The sequence below is a fragment of the Excalfactoria chinensis genome, chromosome 3, assembly GCF_039878825.1.
Source record: "Excalfactoria chinensis isolate bCotChi1 chromosome 3, bCotChi1.hap2, whole genome shotgun sequence".
NCBI lineage: Eukaryota > Metazoa > Chordata > Aves > Galliformes > Phasianidae > Excalfactoria > Excalfactoria chinensis.
Genome location: NC_092827.1, coordinates 100,905,627 through 100,920,292, shown reverse-complemented (window position 1 = coordinate 100,920,292; position 14,666 = coordinate 100,905,627). Strand labels below are relative to the sequence as shown.

The following is a 14,666-nucleotide window of genomic DNA, read 5'->3' as shown; positions in this document are numbered from 1 at the left end:
TGAAGCTCTGGGCACAGATCATGCTTGCCCCATTCTGAGGGGAAGCAGAGGCTCAGTTTGACAGTCAGAGCCGGCAAGAACTGCAGTGAACAATCACCCCCAAAGCCCTCATATCTGCCCTCCCATTGTCCCATGTTCTAGGAAGAAAAAACAAACTCCCTCAAAATGAGCAGGTGAAGCAGGTTGCTGAAATGGTCAGCAATCAACAGCCTTTATTAAAACTACACCACTTTGAGATTAACATTTCAGTTCTAATTTCCAAGCGTATCACTGGCCCCTGAACAAGAATGGAGGTGCTGAGATCACCAACATCCACAGCTCCCATGCTGCCCCAGGGCAGCCCAAGCCCACTGCCAGCAGCAGCGTTAGCTGGAATGTACGGGTCCCTCCCTACAGAGCCAAGTAAGTGTTTCTCTTGTCAGTGCAATAAATACAAGTGCATTAAACATAATTTAAGTGGCACAGTTAGCTTATGAGTATCATGGGTCAGAAACTTCAGGAATAACCACGTTAGAGCAGAAGAATCTCAGTACAAGAACAAGCTACTGTCTGCTTTGCAACTAGTATGAGCCTGCAGGTATAACCTGGATGCATGCCGAGCAGTTTCTACTACGCTGTACACCCCTGAATGGACCCTTTCAGGCAGCACAATCTGCTTCTGAGCGCTCATGTCTAACCTACAGCACCTGGAATTGGCTGTAGCCTGACAGTGACTCAGAGGGAAACCGCCAAGCCTGCAGACGACCCTCTGCCCTGTCAGTGCAGAGCTAAACAGCAGCGTAAAAGAGGCCCTGTTGTAGCCTGAAACAGGGTAAGGACATCCCCAGAATGTCTCCCCGTGGACGAGGGCTCATTTCCACTTCTCTTTCCACCCACAGCACTGAGATGGGCTGAGAAAGCAGCTGCTGGAATTGCCTGTGGTGCCCAGAATGCAGAAGGGAGGTAGAGGGAGAGATGGGGAGGAAACCCAGCCTTGTTTTTGCATCAAGAACCATATATCATAGCACTGCCCACCCTTAACTACAGAGGAACAGCAGCACCAGCAGGTCCTGGAAAACTTGATCAAAGGAATTAAAAAGGAAATAAAGGAAAATTAAAAGATAAAAAAGCCCTTTTCCCCCAAAGCAAGCATGTATCTGTCCAGGTAGGTACGGGGAGCACATCAGAACACATCCACTCCCACCCCCTGGGCCCACATTCTTAGAAGAGGAAAGTCAGGCACAATAACCTCATGCTTTCCAGTTTAATGCCCAAAGCTTGTAGTTTATCTACAGCAACCACTTCAATGCTATTAAAAAGTGCACATGAGGAAGGGGAGGAGCTGCACTGAGGATAGCGGAGATGGGAGCAGAAGTGTTCAGGAAAAAAAAAGAAAGCATAAGATAAAGAGAAGAGAAAAGAGCATTAATCTGTTCTGTTAAGTAGATGCTTAAAAAGGAAGAGAAGGCAAAAAAAAAAGCTTTCACTTGGATTCTGAAACGTGTGATTTGCCCAATGCTTGCAACACAATGCGACTGCAGAGCTAAATAAGAACACCTCTCACCACCTGGATGGTCAGTGGATTTGGAACTACAGCTACTCAGCAAAAAGGGAAAACATGTATTTCCTAGAAAGAAAACACCTCAAACTCAAGCAAGACAGCTGTGGTATGGAGACACTGCAAAAGCTGTTTGCCAACAAAGATGTGTCTGCATGATCCAAAAGCCAGCAGCAGCGTTTAGAAGTGAAAGAAACACCCTTGGTCACGACACACGCCCAAGACATGTCTGTCCTCAGCAGTACCACTCGGGACTGGCCAGGCACTGTTGTGCTTACTTTGTTCACTGTTTGCTACCAGCTCCTGGGTTCCTGCCACCCCCTCCATCCACATCAAAAATAGAAGCCAACCATATCCTCCTTCTACCATCACGGGTACCGATGTTGGGAGCTGGAGTTGCCAAGGGTGCACATCAGGACCAGAGTGGGAACTCCTGATCTCCTCTAGTGCCAGGGATGGAAGAATGGCAGACGGACCCACAGGGAGAGGGGAGGAAAATGAGGAGAGAGGAAGAAAAGAAAGGAAAACCTCTGTGCTGCCAAGCAGCCAGTCTTCAGTGATGATGCTCGTTTTCAGGTATTCCCAGGAATTCCCTAGGAAAAGAAAGAACACAGCAGTGACTCTCAGCTCTCCTGCACTCTGGTAGATGCTGCAGCCCGCAGGTCTTCCATTTCCCTGACAAACACCAGGGCTCCAGCACTCACAGCTACAGCAAACAGCAGTGAGCTTCGCTTTCACATGTCAGCACCTCCCCCTACAAGAGGTGAATGTTTGCTCTGCAAACGGCCCCTGCAGCAGAGATGAGACAGGGAAGAGCACTCTCGTCTTTCTGTGGTTCCCCTCCCACAATAAGGTTTAACTTATTTCTGCAGAGATACAGAACTCTGCCTTTGTGCTCAGCCAGCACCAGTGTCTCAGCCACCCTGGAGGACAAAAGGGCTTTCATAAAAGCTGCCCAATGCAGGCACCTGCTATGCATCTCTCCCACGGCGTGTGTCACAATGCTGATCCAGAGCCCAAAGCACCACCGCTCCCAACCCCCCGCCTAATGCTAGAAGAGATCCCAGTTAGCTGGGCTGTTACCGCAGTATTCGAGGTAGCTCTGGACTCCTGTAGATGTACTTGTGCCGATAGCCGAGGTCTGTGTGGAATGGGACAAACTGCACCTTGTAGTCTCGGAAACTCCGCGACGTCGCAGCAATGTTGTAAAGCTGAGCCCAAGAGGAAGCAGGTGAGGGACACGTGTTGTCCTGCAGCAGCCACCCCCCCCCAAAGCAGCCACCCTTCCAGGGTTGGGTTACAGGCACTGGCTTGACCAGCTCTGCTAGTTCCAGCATGGCTTCACTACTGGTTTACCAGCCTCCTGCACCATAAAACCTGCAGGCTACACATTTCTGTGCCCATCCTCCTGCTGCCTGTACGAGCTCCCCTGTGTCACTCTGTCCACACCAGTCCCTTCCACAGGATCACCACGTGCATACCTTCTTTCCCAGATGAAACGGCACCACCGGGTCATCCTCAGCATGAAGGATGAGCAGGGAGCAGGAAATGTACTTCACGCTGTAAAGCAGATGACAGTGACACCAGAGCTCAGGCAATCTGAAGCAAGTAGACTGGACATTTTCTTCCCTACCCAAAACTGCTTCTAGCACAAAGAGCCCCCTGCTGCTGTCAGACAAAGTGAGTTCAAAATAGAGCATGCGACCACCTGCAAGGCTTCAGTACAGCACAGTGCTACCAAGCGTGGGCTGACCCTCAGCAGGCTCCTGGCACTCTAACACCAACACACTTGGATATGCAAGGAAACAGTAGTGGCAAAAGTGTTCTGTGAGTCGTTACCCACAGTTCAGACCTTGAAAGTGCTATAATATGGGCACCGTTAATTTAATCTACAGAAAGCTTACTAATAAAAACACAACCTATTTGCTGCTCAGACCAAAGCAGCTTTCCTCTGCAAAGCACCATTCCCAAGGTCTGGTTTGGTTTCAGTACTGGAAACCAAACTGCTGCATGCTATTAAATGAAAGGCTCAGTGAAAGCAGAAGTTACTATGCAGAGGGTGGCTGATGCAAACACACCCCACAGAAATCATCCCAAACCTTCAATGTCCTGGTGCTACCGCTTAGTGTGGGATGCACACATGAAAAGCAGAAATCACAAGGATCAAGTCAGCGTGTCCCTGGGTAGTCTCTGTGCTCTTGTTTGCATCTCTCCTCATTAAGACCAATTAAAAAGAAAGCTCCATAGTGCATTCATGGCTGGAAGAGCAACTGAAATCCCTTCAGCAAGTACAACGCTTGGACAAAAGAAGAGCAGAGTGCAGCCTGCTCCCTGATGCTTGCCCTGGCTCACTGCAGCAAGAGCTGAAAGCCCTAAAACCAGGAAATGCACTCACTTCTCATCATTTGCAAATTTAATTCCACTTGTCGTGATGGGGTCAAGGAAGAACCAGTCAAACCCTGGGAAATATCTGTATATCTGAAAGGAAAAGTTTTTTATTAGTGGGAGGCAGCAGCCATATGCACAGTAACAGGGCAGGCCATTGCCATCCCTGTAAGATCTGGCTGCTGGCCGTGTTCTCAGCAGTGAGAGCATATCTCTACTAGCACCATTTTCCCCCTCCTGTTTCAGGCTTGTCTTATTATCCTGCTCAGGATCCAGCTCTCAGGGTGCTTGCATGGTCAGGGTCTCAAGGCACTGTGCTGCTGCTGGGAAACCTTCCTGCAAGGGAGCTTTTATCAACAGCTCAGCCACATCCAACACCCACCCTGTGTGTCTGCTCAGTTCCGAGCCTCTTACAGCCAGGATGGGTGGGAGAGACAGCTACATCAGGCTGAGCTCACATGGGGGTCTGAGCAAGTAAAGGGGCTGCACTGAGTGGGCTGTGACCAGGGAAGTGCAGCACTGCCATCGCTTTGCTCACAGCCCACAAACTGTCCTCTCACAACAGAGAAGCTTCAGCACAGGGTGGGGGGGGCTGCCCACTGCTGAGGGTCAAGTCAATTTTCCCTCTGCCCCTGCACTTACTGCCCTTTCAGATCCCAATTTATTTCCTTCTACCAGACTCCACAGATGAGTGATAGTGATTATTGTACTGGTCTTCTTTGGAGCTGCCTTAAGCACAAGCCTTTACAAGTGTCAGGAGTAAACACCACTGCTGCCCCACAGAGCCAGCAGTTAGCTATGTCACTTTGGAAGGTTCATTTCCATGCACACCATTACACATACAGTGGGAGGCACTGTATACTTGCCACAGAAAAGGGATGACTTCGCGCCTCCTCCCGTATGTTGGTGAATGGAGATTCCAGTATCAACGCTTCAGGGGGTGTTTCTGAAAAGCCAAAGGCAACGTGCTGAAATGCAGCAGCCAAGGCCTGCACCACGGGCAGGACCCGGGCCAGGTGAATTGCCCACCAGGCTTACCTCTCTCACAGAGGCGCCTCACTAGGTTTGTTGCGACCCTGGAAAGAAGAAGAGTGAGTGTTAATCTGGCACAGACCCTTCACAAAGCACCAGGCTCTGATCTACAGACTGCAAAGGACGTGCAGGGAAGAGGGAGAGGCAGCAATGTAGGCAGAGGGGTACTAAGTGCCCAACAGCTCCCAGGGTGACGCTGCAATGAGTTTCAGCTGGGTCAGTCAAAGCTGCAAGGTGTCCTCCATGCACCTCCCTAGTGGGATGGAGGTATTTCCAAAGCAGCCTCAAATGGTCTCATCTGGACACAGTTTAAAGTAACTCGTGTGTTTGCCCCCTGCTCCTCACAGAATCAAGGGGACAAGAGTCCACGCTTCCTACTGAATAGCATCAGCCTCCAGACTAATGATCAGCAGAGGAAACGGGAAAGGAAGCTTAACATGCAAGAACAGGCATCTGGGGCTGCAGACTTCTCACTGCTCATACTTCCCTATGCCAGGCACAACCATGTAAATAACACAGATGGGCAGCAGCGTAACCATGCAGGCATTGATTACAAACAGTATGTTTGCCAGGATAGGAGAGAATGTTCTGTAAGGGAAAATGGCACGCACACGTGGCTGCTCTTTCAGAATGTCAAATAAGTGCTCTGCTTTGAAAGACAAATGCAGACAGAGGTTTACCACAGGAAGAGATCAGTGCTGTCCCACTTTTTTTCCCCTTAATCAAACAGACTCATATTCTAAGTGCCTGCTTTCCAGACTCTCCCTCTGGGCAATGAAAGTTCAAGATCAATTCCTGCATAGTCATTTCCCATAGACCTTCTCACTCCGCCGAGTGAACAGAGGAAGCTCCTCTGCAGCAATTACGCCTCAGACTCCAAGCCAAGCCAGCCTGGGGATTATAGCAGGCAGCACCTTCAGCCAAGGTCAGTGTTTAATGTTTTTCAGAAGTTGCTAAGTCCCACTGCGACCAGATGCTTACCCTGTGCCCAAGGAGTGTCCCCATATATAGACAGGGTTGTCTCCACTTCTTGCTTTTATCCAGTCAAAGACATGAAGGGCATCGTAGGTCATTCCCCTCTCCGACGGGCTGCCTATTGAATCACCCCAGCCTGAAACACAAGGTGTCCCTGTTCAGAAAGGCATGAACTGCACTACAAAGCCAGCCAGCTCATCCCACACAGCCCACCTGCAATGGTGTGGGACAGGAACAGCTCCTGCTCATCTCACTGCACACCTCTACAATCTGGGTTAAAAGCCCCGATTGATCAGCAGTCACTGAAAGAATGGCACTGCTGTAACTGTGGCTGCCATGCAGTTTGGTCAACAACAAAATCAACAGGTGGATCTCAAACATTGCCACACTGTGCTCTTGCATCTCCCCATCTGCTATAACCCAGCTCGCAAACCTCAGCTACCTTTACACACACATCACCAATTTGTAAGAGCAGTCTCTGGTAGAGTAAGAACTGGACCCTTATGATCTGAACACAGACACGTTCCACAAAGCTGCTGCGACGTCAGCTTGTCCATCCTGTTCAATCAATGCCCTCCAGCAAGTTTCCACTCTCGTGATTGCCTTGGCTCTGTCCCTGTTACGGCACATCTACAAATCCTACGCTGAGCAGGAAACATGCCACATCCCTTTTGATACCTAATAAGCAGCTGCCAGGAGGACTGAAATACAGGGCAAGCTCCTAACACACCTCTCTCCAATGTCTTGATTAAATGGGAATGGGCTATTTTCCTTACCACTCACTACTGGCATTACAGTGCTGCCACAGCCTGGACACTAAGAATGGAAACAGCAGAAGATGCTTGATCTTGAGTATGCTTTAATTCTTGTGCATTTTATTACCCTTTGGAGAGCTCCTCTGCTCTCCAAATCAAAGAGCCCCGTGCACAAGGGCAGACAGGAGCCAGAGTCCCAAGCTGGACATCAGGAAGCAGAGCCTGAGGCTCCACCAGAGCTGCTGCCTAGCAATGCAGTTGCACTCATTGTCTGTGTTATGCACAGAAAGATTCCACGTGCCAAGCAGGGAATGAGATCACTGCCTCTTCTCACAATGCTCACAGACTGGGGACCCTCAGATACAACAGCAATAGAAAAGATGAATTGTTTCTGGCAGATCTCTTAGGGAGAGAAAAAAAAGGGGGGGGGGGGGAGGGGGAAGAACTCAAAACTGTGCATTTCTGGGAGCTCTCTGGATATCCCTGGAGGAAAAAAAACCACGCAGTAACTACACCTAAATAGCTGACAGGAAGCCTTTAAAAAATGAGTTCCCCCAAAATTAAAACAAACAAATAAGCAGCAACTACTTCGTTGCTTAAGAAAGAGACAGCTAGAAGTGTTTCATATAGTAACACATGCCCACATACCTCGATAATCAAACGTGACCACGTGGTACCCAAGGGAGCTGAGGACCTGGAAGGGAGAGAAACAAACTCATCACAGAAGCAGTTACAGCAGCCATGCTCCAGCCTCGGGCCAAGGGTGCGGGGGTACAGGGATCTAATTTACAGTGTTATCAACCCAACAAGGCAAAGGGGTTACTTTGGCTTTGTGATGTGGCAGGCACAGGACTTTCAAACAGTGATAGTTTATGGCTTTACTCACATCAGGCTTTCTAAGATGTAGGTCCCCTTCTAATAGCTCTGCCCTTAAGATCTACAAGCATGCTCAGCCTGTTTCCTCTACAACACCCTTCAGGTTTTGCAGTGAAACAGTAGAGCAGCTTCATTCAGAGCACTATTCAAACTTGCTAACTTGTGCTCAGCAGCACAGGCTGATTCCCAGAAAAACAACCAAGCAGATCACCTACATGACAGCCTTCTCAGCTGTCGTCATGTGCCGACCTCCAGACACTTAAGCACAAGCTTTTATCTCAGAAGAAACAGCACCTGTTTCCATGACGCTCCTGAATGACATTTTCCAAGCGACCTGAATTAAAAAGACCTTACTGCAGGGGACCTTGCATAAGGAGATGCATTGCAATAAACCTTTACGAATGCCAACGCTGATACCAGTTAAAGAGAAAGAAATAAGGGCCAAATTCATCTGGAGAATATAAACTCAATCCTTCTGAAATAAACTAGCAAAAATAGTTACAGCTCTTTCAGAAACACTTTGTACCGGACCAAGGCACTGAGTGAGAGAAATTGACCACAGAGGTCATTAAGCAAGGACCCAAAGCAACTGAAGTTGCCTGTTCTCACATAGCAACACTGTGCTACGCAACACTTGAGATGGTAACATAGATGAACTGTGCCATGGGAAAGGGGGCTGAACTGGCTTCTGATTGACAACTCATAAACAAAATGTGTGCACCGGCAGCCTAGAAAACTCTTCATTGCAACAAATGGCTTTGTGACTGGGTAAGCTCCAGCTCTGAGAGCCCAACCAACATGAAGTTTATGCTGGCTCAGCCCAACATTTCAGCACTTACAAGACCAAAAGTCACCTTGAAAGGAATATGAGCTGGCCTCAAACCTTGTGTAGCCTCCCATCACTTGGAGAGATGTGGCACCATACCAGTGAGCATACAGAGACTGGTACCATATGAAAGAATGCTCTTCCGTGGTACCTGCAGTCAGAATACTGCTATAGTCAATCAAATTACAGCTATGATTAAATAAAGCCTTTATTTTACCTGTAAACTGTGTTGTGAAAGTATTATTGGCAAAGCTCAATTGGAGTTGACAGGTACCAGCAGGTAGAAGACCTTTCAAATGTCTTTAATGTGGAAAAGCGTGCTCACTGCTTACAGACCCCTCATCCCACACACACTTCATATCTGGAGAACACTGGGAGCCCTCAGCTATCTGCCTGCTGGCAGTGGGCTGTAATGAGCAGTTTCCAAGTCTGTGCATGTCTCATTGTGCCCATACAATCATTTGGACAACGTGCAGCCTCTTACCTTATAAAGCTCCACGCGGTGATCCCCTCCTCTGGCAAAAGCAATCCACGTCGAAGGATTAAAAAAATAAAATAAAAAGAAGTCAATATTTAGGCTTCCAGAGACAGATTCTTCCCATTGCCTCAGGACTTCAGCTAAACATGAACGCAACCGCAGAAGAAGCACTATAACTGCTTTGTAGAGGCCTTCCAGGAGACACCAAGGGTTACCACGTTAACCCAAGCTGCTGGCCCTTGGATCTTCTCACCTGGCTCCAAGCACAGAGACAGAAGGGACAGGTGCAAGAGATAAACCAGAGCTGAACACTGAGAATGAATCCGTGGGAAGGATCTGCTTTAATGTGTTTTTTGTTGGTGTTTTTGTAAATTGAAATCTAGATGCTGAAGAGGAAAGAAGCACGCACGGGCCATTAGGTGCATTACAATAGATCTACAGCCAAACATCAGCCTAGTATTGCTGGAAGAGCAGATTTACACCTGCACTCACTCGACGATTCTAAAACATCCCCATAGTGACAGATTTGGTCAGTGCAGCCTCTGAATGAAAATGTCACTTTCCAGAACTCCCTTGGGGAACACACACACTTGGCAGCTAAAAGCTGTCAGCTCCAACTGTGCTACAAAATACCCAGCGCAGCAGAACCACTCAGGACAAAACACAAAGGGCTGCCTATAAGTCAGCTTGAACCAAACCACTCTGAGGAAGAGGTACCTCCCTGAGAAGCCACCCATACGTGCACACCCAGTGCCTTTCCACTCATTCCTCAAAGTGCAATGCAGGCATTTCTTCAAGGGCATCAAGTAAACCAAATGATTTTGCCTCAGCTCTAGAGCACTCAGCCAAAACAGAAAGCAAAGGCAGTGCCTTTTACTTATGGTTAATGCAGCCTGCATCAATGAAGCAGCCCTTTTGCAAGATTGACATGTATTAAAGCAGGAATGGCAAAGCTGATACAACTCCAGCTTCCTCCAGTACACAGAGTAAAGCTAAACGTGAAATATGCAATCAGTCCATAGCTCAGCACTTTATCTCAGTAACACCTGAAGGAGCCAAGCAAGCCTAATCAATAGGCACACACATAACAGAGATACTGGTCCTAAATTACCACCATTACGCTGCAGAACAGCTCCCATTAGTATCATTTGCTACACACAATAAAGACAAGGGAACAAGCTAAGCAGAATTTGAAAAAATAACTCAACAATCTGATTAAACTTTTAATACATCAGCACAAGGAGACAAGGTCGGTTTCTAAAGTCCCATCTGCACATGCATTGCCCTGCTCACAGCTGGCAGTTTCCACACTTTGCCTTATGCAAAAAAGGAATGCTGCTGATGTAAGATTTTAGGGGAAGAAGGACAAAGTTCCGCAATGCAAGGGCCAGCAAACCTCCATCCCAGATAAAGCAGAAGTGTATTTCTGTAATGTTTCTGTTTTGTCTGAGCATCTACAAGCACACATCAACATCAAAAGAACGCGTACTCAGAACTCCAAAAGGGGCCAATACTCTTTGAAAATGGTATATTAATAAAGAAGACAGTAGTGTACTAATAACTGAACTGAAGAGCTGCATCATAGAGATATGGGGCAGGGAAAACATGGTACTAAGAACCACCCAGCAAGTTTCCTACTGTGCTAATGGCTTTTAGCACCAAGAAACATAGGTTGGAGAACCTGACCATGGCTGGTATCTGTGGACAACTATAAAACTACTAATTAGATGTTCCAGACCAATACCCTGTATGTACGCAACAACAAAACAAGACCAGCACATCAGCTTCCTCTTTCCATTTGATTTTCCTTCCTCAAAATGCATTAAAATAAGCTCAAGAAAGGAACTAGAAAGTTTATTTAATGTGCTTAAGGCACATATATAGAAGTACAAATCCTATCTAATATCTCAATTAAGAAATCATCAGAGTGATCTAGTATACATCACAGCCTCCTGGCAGACACAAGATACGAAATAACCACAGTATCATCTACCTCTGATAATGCAACATATCTGTTTTCAGACTCAGTGAATAGGAGAGGCTTCATTTTTCACAACATTCTCTCCTTGTAAAAGAAAAGCACTGAACTGCTTTTAGATCATCGTTTTTTTAACGAATGTGTTGATGCTGTGACAAGACAGGGAAGCACCACCCAAAACAAAGTTGCTGCTGTTTTATGTCTCACCTTGTTCCCGCATTGCCATGCAAGTAAAGGATCACAGGATGGCTGGAACCCAAAGCATCTTCAAACCACAGCTGGTCCTTCCCTCGGGCATTCTTCCATAAGGCTGCAGGAACAGTATGCCTGCATCCAGAAGGAAAAAAAATACATCCCCTGTTGCTAATCAGGCCATCTCTGGGGTTATTCCTGCATTTTCATCTCCATCTGTGCTGCCTTCAAAACTTGGGGCCATGCAAGCCACCAAATTCGCAGGCAAATTCAAAGTACAACTACTGTACATCCTGCCGTTCCAGAGAAAGAATCTCAGTCCCTCAGCTTTTATGGCACTTGATTACTGCAATTAACAGACTAAATACATCATAAACAAGATCCACAGCTAGGCCAGTAGACATGCAGAACAATCACCAAAGTGAGCTGACTTTGGAAAAAACATTCCATAAGCAAGAGACACAGCTCAGTAAGGCAATTGGAGGCCAAAGAGGAGTTCAAGCTTTGATGAAAAATCATACCTTTCATTTACAGACAGCAGGTTCTTGAAGGTGTAGCATTTTAGCTAGAAAAGCTACAATCAAAAAGAGCCAGGAATTTAACTCACAGCTGTTCTGGAGAAAATATCAATGGACAGAATTCTGAGAGCTTACAACGAAAGCAGGCTGAAGACTCTGTTTCAGAAGCAGACTGAACAAAACACCTTGCAGTAGCACTAAGGCAAGGCTCCAAACTTTACTGAAGATGTACTTGATAAGCCTCAAGACAAATCACACAGATACTGAACTGCCACCAAAAGCTGAAGTCCTGTTTTGGTGAAGAAATATAGTACACCCATAAAAGGAAATAAAAATCTCAAGGTTACAATCTAAAATTATTCAGCACATTATGAGGTAGAACTGTAATTGTTCGAGTGAAGATACAAGCCATTACTTAATTAGCCTGTCCCAGAACTAAACCAACTGCTAGCAATTTCACCAAAATTCAGTTAAAGGGAAGGAACCATTTCATGCAGGATATCGCTTGTCCTGTTCAAAGTGGGTGAGACACTCAGTCAATGAGAACCTCCACCAGCAGACACACACAAAGGATATGCACACAACTAAAACCTCCAAATCCTACAGTTTACAGGTCTAATGACACTGGTTGTATTAAGTAATGGCACCTTTCCTTTCACACATGGACAGCATCTAGACTCTTTTTCCACTCTAGTGTTCACTGCTTTTGCATACACGTTCAAACTGCAGGCACTTTCTGCTCAAAGCTAGCAGGGACTTCGCCGTGGTTTCAAAATTGCTGGTGTTGGAACACAGAAGAAAGTGAGAATGAGGGACGGACATGGAAGCTGGTCTGAGTTGGCCAAATAGTGTGGCAAGAACTGAGAGCAGACCATTTCAGACAAGGAACCTGTCATCTGAGCAACCTTGGTTAACAAGTAACTAAAATGAACTGCCCTTGCCTGGAACCAGAATATCTTCTGTAAGGAAAGCACTGACACCATCACTTATTCTGTTGAGAGCAAATAGCACATTCCTTCCTCACCCACTCTCCAAACTTTGCATATGTTTTATACACAAAATATTATTCTTCCTTTTCTGAATGCTTCGATTCTATCTTCCTCCACATTTATCTTGCAAAACAAACTATGAACAACAGTTGAATGACAAGACTTCTAAATCCTTATGGCTGTTCTGAAATGAAGGCACAACCTTTATAGCAACACAAAGCATTTGCGAGCCCTTTATGATTCCACATTGTGAAATTCCTCTGGAAGCACACATTGTCCAGTTCTGTTTCATGCATTACTGATCTGAGTTCAACCAAGCCCCAGAGATTTGCATACTTTTGGACATGAACTCAGTCACTTGGCAAAGAAAAGCACAAACACCTACAAATCAGAGCAGGCAATGGCTGTCACATGCACAGCAAAAACACTGGATGTGCAGTACTGAGAACAAAAGGAAAGACTACAGCTGCACAACACATACTACACAAAACACATTTCCTTACCAGACTCCAATGGTTACATCCTCCTCTGGCTGAAGGTAATAATTACAGGTGTGGTTTAAACCCTGATCTTGTGGTCTTTTCAAGTCAATGAAATATGGGACCCTCACTGAAATAAAAATTAAAACGTCAAAAAAGGGAAAAGAATATGAAACCTTTTAACTTTTACCTTATAGAACATCTCTACCAAGGCACTTGTGCTGGGGTATGAGGAGAGTGATAAACACTGGACAAATGTGCCAAGTTCTTTTTGTGTGAAAGGATGAGCTGAATTACGTGTGCAGCTAAAACATGAAGATGAAAGATAACACATGCAACCATCAAAACAAACAGATAGGAGCAGGATAAAACTAAGAGGTGGGGGAGATGCAGCTCCCTTGATCCACTACTGCCCAGCCTGCTCTGCCAATCTCCCGGCCACAAGAGCCACTCCTGCCGTATCAGTGCAGTGACTTGTTGACTCAGCAAACCTTTTACTGTTTGCAGTAATGCAGTTTACTGATGGAACAACCTCACCTGTGACAAAGAGCGTATCCCAAAGTTAATGGGGAATGTGTTTCAGGATGGCGTGTGGTTTCACCCTCTATAATTAAAAGTCTAAAGAGGATTGTAGACTGACTGCAGGAGTTGGGAAGGACAAGAGATCAGAGTCCAACCTCCTGCTGAAGGAGGTTGCCTACAATAGGTCACACACATAGATGGCCAGATAGCTCTTGAATATCTCCACAGAAGAAGATTCTACCACCTCTCTGCATTATGCAGACAGACACCACATTGGTGTTGTCATGTAAGTGTAAGGCAAACAGTGTCAAGCATTGTTCTAAGCCTTGGAGGAGGTTATGCAGTTTGTTGGCCTACTTGCCAAAGACACACAATTGTCCTGCCTTCATAGCAACTACAGAGCAGGGCGGTAGAACATAGAGAGAATGCAACCAAAATAACAAAAGCAAAATAAAAGCCATGTATCAATAGATAAAATATGTTTTAAAATATATCAACATATAAAAGCAACATATTTAGAGGAGGTGAACCAGCTTTTTATACAGGTAGGTAATGATAGAGCAATGGAGAATGGCCTTAAACTAAAAGTGGGGAGATTATGATCAAGATATTAGGGGAAACTTTTTCACTCAGAGGTTGGTGAGACCCTGGCAGTGCTGCCCAGAGCTGTGGGTGCCCCATCCCTGAAGGTGCCCAAGGCCACGTTGGATGGGCCCTGGGCAGCCTGAGCTGGTGCAGGACAGCCAGCCCATGGCAGGGGTTGGGGGTGGATGAGCTTTAAAATCCCTTCCAACCTCAAGGCATTCCATGATATATGTACTTGATCCTCCCGGCCAGAGTTTTTGTGATCAGAGGAAGAACATTTTCAAACTTCATTACAAATCACATGCAAATTTTAAAAGACAAATTTAGGCTGCAAAGACACATCCTTCATTCAGCGATTCTCCATCATTTCCCATCCTGTGGCTACCTGAGCTTCTCTGAGAGTCAAGTGAGCTCTCCAGACCCACTGCAGGGTTGGAGACCACTAAGGCCACAGAGAATGTCCTCCAACTCATAGCCTGGAGAACTCACAGTCTGCAAAGGCTCCCATCTTTCACAAGCTGTAAGCTTGCAGAAAGTCA

At 46.3% G+C, this 14,666-nt stretch overlaps 1 protein-coding gene across 1 annotated transcript in view; it reads right to left on the bottom strand.

Annotated features, from left to right (window-relative positions):
* Nucleotides 1-187: 187 nt before the first annotated feature.
* Nucleotides 188-14,666, bottom strand: part of LOC140249576 (lysophosphatidylserine lipase ABHD12) — a 34,654-nt gene continuing 20,175 nt past the window's right edge. The window contains exons 3-13 of the mRNA XM_072331457.1: nucleotides 13,045-13,150; nucleotides 11,050-11,169; nucleotides 8,871-8,901; nucleotides 7,333-7,378; nucleotides 5,936-6,065; nucleotides 4,961-4,998; nucleotides 4,789-4,868; nucleotides 3,933-4,015; nucleotides 3,019-3,097; nucleotides 2,621-2,748; nucleotides 188-2,130 (exon numbers count right to left, since the gene is read on the bottom strand). Coding sequence (XP_072187558.1) covers nucleotides 2,091-2,130; nucleotides 2,621-2,748; nucleotides 3,019-3,097; nucleotides 3,933-4,015; nucleotides 4,789-4,868; nucleotides 4,961-4,998; nucleotides 5,936-6,065; nucleotides 7,333-7,378; nucleotides 8,871-8,901; nucleotides 11,050-11,169; nucleotides 13,045-13,150 — 881 coding nt within the window. The 3' untranslated portion in view covers nucleotides 188-2,090. The remainder of the gene's footprint in view (nucleotides 2,131-2,620; nucleotides 2,749-3,018; nucleotides 3,098-3,932; nucleotides 4,016-4,788; nucleotides 4,869-4,960; nucleotides 4,999-5,935; nucleotides 6,066-7,332; nucleotides 7,379-8,870; nucleotides 8,902-11,049; nucleotides 11,170-13,044; nucleotides 13,151-14,666) is intronic.